The sequence below is a fragment of the Nicotiana tomentosiformis genome, chromosome 12, assembly GCF_000390325.3.
Source record: "Nicotiana tomentosiformis chromosome 12, ASM39032v3, whole genome shotgun sequence".
NCBI lineage: Eukaryota > Viridiplantae > Streptophyta > Magnoliopsida > Solanales > Solanaceae > Nicotiana > Nicotiana tomentosiformis.
The window spans coordinates 119,101,044-119,111,200 of NC_090823.1; the positions used below are offsets into that span (position 1 = coordinate 119,101,044).

General features: G+C 34.9%; 2 protein-coding genes across 2 annotated transcripts; one reads left to right on the plus strand and one right to left on the minus strand.

Moving 5' to 3' along the window:
* The first annotated feature begins 1,822 nt into the window (after positions 1 to 1,822).
* LOC104116479 (photosystem I reaction center subunit VI-2, chloroplastic-like) lies at positions 1,823 to 4,064 on the plus strand. The gene is made up of 3 exons (XM_009627340.4): positions 1,823 to 2,077; positions 2,458 to 2,584; positions 3,727 to 4,064. Exons 1-3 carry the CDS (start codon positions 1,947 to 1,949, stop codon positions 3,904 to 3,906), a joined length of 438 nt encoding a protein of 145 aa, XP_009625635.1. The 5' UTR covers positions 1,823 to 1,946; the 3' UTR covers positions 3,907 to 4,064.
* A 252-nt stretch (positions 4,065 to 4,316) lies between these two features.
* LOC104116480 (rop guanine nucleotide exchange factor 12-like) lies at positions 4,317 to 8,480 on the minus strand. Its single transcript, XM_070190547.1, has 7 exons — positions 7,901 to 8,480; positions 7,318 to 7,434; positions 6,898 to 7,052; positions 6,549 to 6,623; positions 6,203 to 6,463; positions 5,781 to 6,101; positions 4,317 to 5,081 (listed from the first exon to the last, which is right to left on the minus strand). Exons 1-7 carry the CDS (start codon positions 8,217 to 8,219, stop codon positions 4,671 to 4,673), a joined length of 1,659 nt encoding a protein of 552 aa, XP_070046648.1. The 5' UTR covers positions 8,220 to 8,480; the 3' UTR covers positions 4,317 to 4,670.
* Positions 8,481 to 10,157: the final 1,677 nt, after the last annotated feature.

The following is a 10,157-nucleotide window of genomic DNA, read 5'->3' on the forward strand; positions in this document are numbered from 1 at the left end:
ACATACATAAGAAATAATGAACTTGACAACAAACATGTACGGTAGAAGGCCAATTGGTATTAAAGTATTTAAGTATTCTCTTTGGTAGTTATTGTTGGTATCATCTTCTGTTGAGTCAAAATTAAAAAATATTTTATTTTTACCATAAAACTTAGCAATCTACCTTTTGTTTAGTTGATCAACATATTCATTTCTGTCATCTAAGATAACTCCTTAATTTCTATCATGTAATTTGCACAAATTGCGTTTTAATCTAATAATAAAAATATTTTCCTTATTAAATGCACTACTATTACCATTGGGGTTTATAACTAAGTGTTCTAGAAGAACCAAATCATCTTTTATTGGATGTTCTTCTTCGATTCCGACACGAAGCAAGAAGTCACTGAATGTTGGATCTGCTCTTACTTTTATATTTCTTGTCATTTGAATATTTTTCATTTGAGGTCATAAGTATAATTTTGGCAAGCTAGCTTTTACAGTTTCTGGTTTGGTCAATTTTGGAACTACTGATCGTACTTGATAGAAATCACCTCCCAAACTATTACTTTTCTACCAAACGGTTCATCTATATCCAATACAACAACAACCCAATATAATCCCACTAGTGGGGTCTGGGGAGGGTAGTGTGTACGCAGACCTTACCCCTACCATGGGGTAGAGAGGCTGTTTCCGATAGACCCTCGGCTCCCTCCCTCCAAGAGAACTCCCTACCTTGCTCTTGGGGTGACTCGAACTCACAATTTCATCGATATCCAATATATCTCTAAAATTCTGGGTGATTGTTTCGATCGTCTGACGCTTAGCCAAAAGCACTTCATCCCATATTATCACTTTTGCTTTTCTTGTAAATTTAGTACTATTGATCTGATTTGATATATTTGTGATGGTTATTTCAGTCATTTGAAGAGGTATATCAAATTTTCCTACATATATTTAATAAGAATCTAATAGACAAGATTGTATTAATTTTAAAATCTTAAACATTAAAAAAATTAACATGGAAGTTATTGTAGTCCAAAAAAATAAGTTATTACAACTATGTCATTTCCCTATGAGTTATTCTGTTTAATATTTCAGGGCTATTTTGGTCTATCAATATTATATTCGTACTTTTATAATAATATAGACTCTCGTGTTTCTAAATAGATTTAGACAATATAATACGTTTTTAAATTAAATTAGTAATAATTTTTTTTTTAAGAAGTATATCCTAAAAGTAATAGGATTACAAGGCTAATATCTATGCCCAAAAATAATTATACTAATAGGATTCCTAAAAGTAATCATGTAGGATTTCTAACGTGTAGTATTATGTCCTAAAACTAATAAGATAGCAAGGCTAATGTCCAGAATTCTGATTATGTCCTTTTATTGTGAGTTAGTATGCTTAATATTAAAAGGTTATTTTTGTAATTTAACATTTTATTCATACTTTTATAATAATATAGATTAATGATTGGAGTAAGATCACACTTCTATTTAAGTAAAGGTTAAATGTAATTAGTCAAATATCATAAGGAGTAAAACTGGAATAAAATAATAAAAAAATAATATTATATAGTCATTCTCAAAATAATAGCCGATTATTATTTTCCAAAATAGTAGTAATAAGTTAATTTTGAGACGAAAAAAAGATGTTTTAGAGAAAAGAAAATAAATAAATTAAAGACAAACCCTAACCTTTTTTCTGGTTACTTTGGCAGCCTTGGCCTTTGCCTCACAAAAAAACTGACAAATTACACAAAATTCACAATCTTAAAAGGGATAAGCTTATCTGGCCTCAACATATGTGGCACCACACAAAGTTAAACTCTGTATCTTTATCAAGATACCCATTGTGCCACGTGTCTTTTGCGATCCATGAAAAAAAGATCAAAAACCAAAAAATGTGCCAATTTATTACTACTATCTAAAGTTAGTTTTGTTAGTTTGAAGTGAAGACTATGGCATCTTTAGCAACTCTTGCTGCAGTACAGCCCACAACTGCCGTCAATGGCCTAGCTGGAAGCTCCATTGTTGGAACTAAGCTACATGTTAAATCATCTCGCCTTAATTTGAAGTCTACTAAATCCAGGTACAGCTTTCAACTGCCCCGGCGGATGTAGCTTGTCGATAGTGTATAAAAGTTAATCTCAAAAGTACTAATGATTTATTAGAAGGGTAGCCTCCTGCCATGTGATCAGGCCACGTGTTCGAGCCGTGAAAACAGTCTCTAGCATAAATGCAGGATAAGAGGCTCCGAACTCTGCGCATAGCACGGGCTTAGTGCACCGGACCTTTTTGTAGCCAATCTCTTGCCTTAATTTTTATACTTATTACTAATTATCTCACTTAATATGAACATTCAATTGTAGTTATCTGTTTGTATGAACTGATAATGTAAGTGTTGTTTTATACTGTTAGTGTTGTTTTTTTGGTGATTGTTATCTGACTGGGTATTACATTTTTCCCTAGGGCTGGTTCTGTGGTAGCAAAGTATGGTGACAAGAGTGTATACTTTGATTTAGAGGACTTGGGCAACACTACTGGCCAGTGGGACTTGTATGGTTCAGATGCACCTTCACCATACAACCCCCTTCAGGTATTTGATCCCCCCCCAACCCCCAACCCCACCCTCCTAAACAGATTTTTACTTGCAGCAATACTTCATATTTCATTCTGTACTATCCCAAAATGAACTTTTCACATGTTTCACTGCATTTGCTCCAATTTGTTAGGATGGTACAAGCAGTGTTTCATACTTTAATTGATGATTTAATTACATGACCTTTGAGGAGTTTCTAAACTTATGCTTTTGATTGGATAAGAGATGGTAGTAAAAATAGAAAAAAAAAACTTACTGGATGTTTTGCATAACTATTGGAACAATTTAGAGACTGGAATTTGTCATCAATTGTCAATAGTGTTAATGACTTTTTTGATCTTTCTTACCAGATGCAATTGACATATTATGGATAATATTTCTTCTGCAGTTTTTAAATTGGCCGGAAATCCACAGCATTTCAGTATTATAGGAATTAGTAAACTTTTCATGTTTAAATTCAACTTCTCATTCATTGGTACTATAGAATAGTCTTGGTAGCTTTCTTAGGTTCATTTACGGCGATGGGCAATTTATGAAGTGTTTGCTTAACTAGGATTTTTGTATGTATTTTAGGAATTGAGCATGTATTTGAGCATAAGGCAAACAGTTCGCTACTATGGTCTTAGGAACGTTAACAACTGAACCAATATAAACCAATTTAGCTTACATGAGAGTTATGAACAACTTGGCATATTTAGACAAATTACAAGAGAAGTTTTGTTCTACTTATGGTCAGTAATGAGCATATGAGCAATAAGTGAAGAAACTCAGTTTCTCACATATGTAGACATTAGTATCTTGTGGATAGAAAATGTGATTAAACTGTTTCGTAATTACTTAAGCTCAGATGCAGATCCAAGATTTTAGGTTGGTATGTACACAGTATCATTATAACAACTGCTTCTTTGTGGCAGCAAACTTAGTATAGATATATATTTTGTAAAATTTTCATATACACACAGTTACAGTCGAAAAGACCATTTACTTTGCATCCACAACTACTTGCGCTAGTTGTGTGTGTCTGACAAATATTAAGGGTTTGGTTGTCGTGCTTGCATGGAATGATTGTGTCTGTGCAAGCTCACATGTTGGTTGTGCTATTGTGGTAACTCTCTCTTGTAATTTGTTGTATTTGGTAGAGCAAGTTTTTCGAGACTTTTGCTGCTCCTTTCACTAAGAGAGGTCTGTTGCTCAAATTCCTGATATTGGGAGGTGGCTCAACTCTTGCATACTTCAGTTCAACAGCATCAGGGGATATACTACCAATCAAGAAAGGACCTCAACTTCCACCCAAGCTTGGGCCACGCGGAAAGATCTAATTTCTTTTCAATCCAACTTTCTCAACCTTCATTTTGTAATTGATGTATCTGTCCCCAGCTTGTAAGTATTCTTGAAGCCTACCTGAAACTTTTGTTACAGAAGTTAAATCTTATTGCATACGATTTATCTTGTTCCAAAGTTGGAGCATTGCTTTCTAGCTTGGCGTCTTATGACATTGAATGTTGAGATGTTACTTTTATTGGTTCAGGTAGGTGTCAATGAATAATGTTTTCAATAGAACTTTGGCTAGAAAGTCGATAACCTATTTTGACTTCTAATTCACTAGAACAGGAAGCTCTTTGCTTTAAATTTGGCTCAGAATGTCAAGCCACTAACATGATATTTTCTCACTGTTTCTGTCCATAGGAGAAAATAGAAAGGAAATAATTACTGATAAGTTGCAGGGGAATTGTCTTAAACCAAATAATGATACTATATGCCGTATAATCTCCAAATTCCAGATTACAAAACTCTTTTTAGCAGAGGCTATCCAAGGTAAGAACGGACTATTTTGGAAAAAAGTCCGTTACTTCCGTGGTTATTTGTCAACAAGGTGACATCTTCTGCAGAGTGAATCATTTTAATAAGTGTCACACCAACAGGCCTACTAACTATTCCCTATTTACAACAGGAATGGACTTAGTGAAATCCTAGATGGGTTGTGTGATTCATCTCGTTATGTACATTTGAGGCTGATTGTCACTTTGATGACTTCCTCTGTCTAGCCTCCGATGAGTTGATCCGTATTTCGCAGCGACATCACTTAGTGGCGTGCTGTGGGACTTCTAGAACCAACTAAGTTCTCTAAGTAAGAACTTTTCTTGTTTGTGACTATGTTAGGTGGTTTCTTCGCATCAATGTCTATGTCCTCCTTCAAATCTTTCTTTGCGTCATTTTCTCCTTGTTCCACTGTCCAACCCATGAAATCCAACAGTGTCATTGAAGTTGGATTCTCCACAGAGTTAAGCTTTTCTACTTCTTCCTTAGCATTTGGGAATCTGCCTGATGGACATACACGTAATGAATCTCTTAGAGGAAACCTTTTTACTTCAGCACTCGAAGGATTTTGGGCCGTTGCATCTGCTTGGAGAACATCTTCAATCCTTGACATGACTGTGTGTGCCCTGCTCTCTAATATTCTTGAATAGCTTTCTAAAATAGCTTGCCCCACATCCTGTAAAATCGAGAAAAATATAGGTTATAACTTATTAATAGCCTAAGAACTGAAAACCTTTTAGCTTTGCGGTCTTATTTTGAAGGAAAATTACACAGTATAGCCGCTCCCAGAATAATAGTTGGCAGAATGTATATTTTTTGTATATTAATGTGTAATATACATATAAGATACATATTTAACTTTTGGCTATATTTTAATACTACCTCCGTTCCAGTTTATGTGAACCTATTTCCTTTTTGGTCAGTTCCAAAACGAATGACCCCTTTCTAAATTTGGAAACAATTTTGCTTAAACTTACAATTCTACCCTTAATGAAAAACTTTTATAACCATACAAATACTCTGGGCCCCTTTTTGAATTGTTTAGGACCACAAAATCCAAAAGTCTTCATTTTCTCTTAAACTCCGTGCCCAGTCAAACATGTTCACATAAATTGGAACGAAGGAAGTATTTAGTTAGAGGATTTAATTACTTTTGGCTGACCAGTCAAATGTGTAACTTGCTGATTTTTGAAGCCATTACGACTTCAAATATTAGATGAAACTATTTTTAGGAATAATGAATAGCAGATAAATATTCTGGTAACAACCAAAAGAATATCCAATTGCATATCTTGCAGAAACAAGGTAAAAAGCGTAGATACTCTAGTATATCACTAAAAATATTGAAGGTAGATCAATAGAGGGTTCTTCTTACCCCATTGTATTGGATTTTGCTAATGTCTAGAGATGACTGAGGAATTCCAGGGAAGCGCTGCTTAAGAATAAGCAAGATAGTCTCTGCTCTTTCTTCAAAGATTTCTCTCTTCTCTAAACTAACAGCTGAACCCCATGCTGACTTCCCATCTTTAGCAGTCATCTTTCGTCGCCAAATAATTACAGAAGCCTCAAGTTTGTTCTTGAGGTCTAAAATCTTATGTTCTGAAGACAAGTCCATAGTTGTGAGGAAGTAGTCAGGATCAAAGTATTCATCAGTGATGCTCTTATAGATTGCATCTCCAAGACTTGCTCTCCCATTCTAAACATAAAATAATGAAATATTCAAAGACAATACTTAAATAGTGTGACGATACATTTATACAAAACCTCTACGCTCAAGATTTCCTTTTGTTATTGTACCTTGGGTAGGGAGTCTATATAACTTTCGGGGATCTCCATTTCCGACAGGACTTGAGCATTTATAGCCATGGCTGCTTTAAGAACTTGGTTTACTGAATCCTTCTGAAATTGCAGCCATTTCCTTGTAACATCGGACAAGCCATTAGGAGGAACCTTAGGAGTTGGTATCCACCATTTATCATCTTTCCTCCCTTCTTGTGATTCGTCATCCTTCGATGAATAGGAAAACTCATTTTGATCTTTAAAGTTATCTAAGCAATCCTGTAGGTCATCAATCCAAGCATAAACATCAAATGCTTTTAAGTTAAATTATTTTACAATGACTTGAAATGAACTTTTCTCTTACAAGAAGCATAGCGTCTAGCTTGCGTAGTGCTGGAATATTCATTTGAAGATCGGTTCTTTGCTTTGTCACCATAACCTAACAAATTAAAAGCATATTGTTGGATGTGCGAACAAAATTCCACATTGGTAACTGAAAAGATTAGGAGCCTACATATAAGGTAGGGATTTCTTAATGGTGTGAGGTCTTTTGGGAAAATTGTACGGGCTTAGCCCAAAACGAACAATATCACACTATGTTAAGAGTATCATTGAGTCATTTTAGCCCAACACATACGCTCTTGTAAGTTGTTAGCTAGATATATGACATGATGAGGAGTTTCTGAATAGACAGGGTTGAGGGAGAGAACTACCTCCATACTTGTTCCGTCTTTTGATTTTTGTTTAGAAGGAACAAATTCAACAATGTGATCTGTTACAGATAACGGCCAATCAATTTCTCTTCTCCATTTAGCTTTTCTCTCAGCTGGCATTGGCTCTAATCTCTTCTGTTCCCCAAAAGCAGAAGCTGCATACATGAGTAAAGAAAAAAAGATAGGAACAAAGAAAGTATTATTATGAGAATATAGAATGAATGTCATATAAACAACAAACAAACCCAGTGTAATCTCACAAATAGGGATCTGGGGAGGGTAGTATGTACGCAGCCTTACCCCTACCTTGTATAGGTAGAGAGGCTGTTTCTGGTACACCCTCGGCTCCAAAATGAATATCATATAAAGTGGAACCGAAATAGTGTGTGTCTATATATATATATATATATATATATATACCTGCTAGGTTTGTGATTGCATTAGACAATGCCAGCGCAGATGAGACACCCTTTCCTCCACCGGACATATCCTCGCCAAGCAGCAACTTTGCAAACTTTTCCTTCATCAGCTCCATATCTAAATTTGTGCCACAAAAAGTAGGTATGTCAACAATATGGTCATAGGAGATATATGAACATCTGAAAATAGTATCACCAGTCTTGAAATTTTCTCAAACATTTCACCATGTTTTGTCCCCAGAGATTCCCAAAGAGAGGTAGAGAGGGGAAATAGAAATCAAAATTCCCTTCCAAAACTAGGCAATACAAATGATATAAAGAAATAATACAATTACCCAAGGTTTTTAATATTTGAGTTCAATGTAGAATTAATGAATGAAAGAATCTATCAAATTTTGGTAGGTCAAACTAGGTTGACATTTATGCGTAAAGCTAGTCAATTCATAATAATTCCTAGTGCGTGCTGAAAAGGTTCCAAATGCAGCAGAATAGTTGTTAAGAATTTATACGATGGTACAAACTTGTTTGAAATTGAGGCGTTAATATTGTTGTTACATTATATTATCAAAAGACAGATGGCTTGCCTGAGGGCTGGGTCTGTCTAGGGCGAGGGCTAGGGACACCAGAATCATTAGCCAAGCGCGATTTGATAGACTCACTACGATTAAGGACACACCCAATCCTTTGAAATTCAACAGGTTGATCATGTAAAGGCATTGAAGCTTCACTTTTAGACGTTACCCTTTCATCCCCTGAAGCCAATATTGATGAATCACTATTATTATTAATCTCAAGAATCACACTTCGCGTTTCCTGTCCTGTTCCATCCTCTGACTTTCCTTTGAAATGCAGCAATTTAGCTTTGCACATTTCTTTGGCTTCCTCAAGTGCTGCTCGAACCATCTTTCTGATTCAAGCAATATAAAACTATCTCACGCGATCAAACTCCCGACCATGCAACAATAACAACTACGTCTCAGTTTGAAACTAATTGGGGTCGGTTATATGAAACTCGAGATTATAAGACAGGAAAACTTATGTATATGGGGATGGAGGGGAGGTAAAAAGAAGGAAAAGAAAATGGAAAGTTTGGTGTTAGAGAAGAAAAGGTTTGTGCAGGCAAACAAGGGAGAGAAGGAATTAAGCAAAATAATGTTTTTTTGATTGAGAAGTAGAGAATGGAGGAGATTTTGGTGTTAGTTTCTCAAGTTTATTTGTGAATGGTTGGGAGAACGTGCGGTGCATGTTTCAGCAAACAGGTTACTTTGTTTTGATAATTTTTTAAAAATAAATTTCTTTCTTGCTATACAGTGTATATGTGCTTATTTGGAGAGTCGCTAGCTTTTAGGCAGATTGCTGAGGCAAAATATTGATGGCTGAATATTTTTTTACTTTAAATAGAAGTCAGCGACATCCCTCCTCTAAAATAAATCAAAGGTGTGCAAAAATCTTATATTCATTTTCCAAGGAAGACACTCCTTGTGTCCCAAAAGTCAAAGTTTTAATTTTAACCATCAATTCGGATATAATCCTTAAAATTCTTTTGAATTTTTTACATATTTGAAAACTACGTAAAAAAAAATATTATTTGGTCACAATAATTAACGATTTAAAATATTAAAAAGCCATAAGAAACAATCGTGATAAAAAAAATTCGTTTGACTCTAGAAATCCGAACACTGCCACAGAAATGGATGTAAGAGTATTAATAAGGGAGTTTTATAGCTTTACCCACAAAAATTAAATTAATTACCTTTTCTACCCATTTATTTTTCTACCCATTAAACTAATTACTTTTCCTACTCATTATAGCTTTTGTGAGTAATTGGCTATTTTTTATTCTTTTCCTTTTTTCTCCTTTTCCGTTCTTTCTTTAAATCATATTATTTTTTATTTTATTATTTTTTAATAATCTGATTCCATACCCAATTTCGGCTCCTTTCTTTTTGTCATGACCCGAAATTCCACCTTCGAACCGTGATGGCGCCTAACATTTCACTTGCTAGGCAAGCCAACGTTAGAATAATATTATCCATTTAAAAATAATTTTTAAATTTATTAATAACAAAGAAACAAATGCGGAATTAAGGTCTGAAATATAGTGAATAATCCATAAGAACAATGGTATCTAAATGTCATCCCAGAATTGGTGTCACAAGTGCACGATCTTCTAGAATAATACAAATAAAGGTCTGTATAAAATAAAGCTGTCTGGAAACAAACATACAGCTAAAGTAAAGTAGACGGGGACTTCAGAACTGCGAACGCCGTGCAGTTATACCTCAAGTCTCCTCTGAGTAGCTGAAATCCGAGCAAGTCTATGGTACGTCGCTGGAACCAACTCCAAAATCTGCACAAGAAGTGCAAAGTGTAGTATCAGTACAACCGACCCCATATACTGGTAAGTGTTGAGCCTAACCTCGACAAAGTAGTGACGAGTCTAAGGCGGGTCACTTACAACCTGTACGCAATATTAGCAACAACAACAATAATAATAGAAATAAATCAGGTAACTCGTTTATAATAATTGAAGCCAATTCAGTAGTCATAACCAATTATCATTTCCATCAATTCTGTTGTAACGTGCAACCCGCTCTCATAATATATTCACATTTAATTATGTGCAACCCACTCTCACAATATATTCATTTTCAGTCCTCTCATATAATTATTTTTAATCAAATATATATATTGACTTTTAAATAAGTCTATTGCGGCGTGCAATCCGATCCCCCAAATATTGACTTTTAATTAGTCTGTTGCGGCGTGCAACCCGATCCTCCAATATGGACTTTTTAATCAGTCTGTTGCGGTATGCAATCCCGATCCCCCAATATGAAT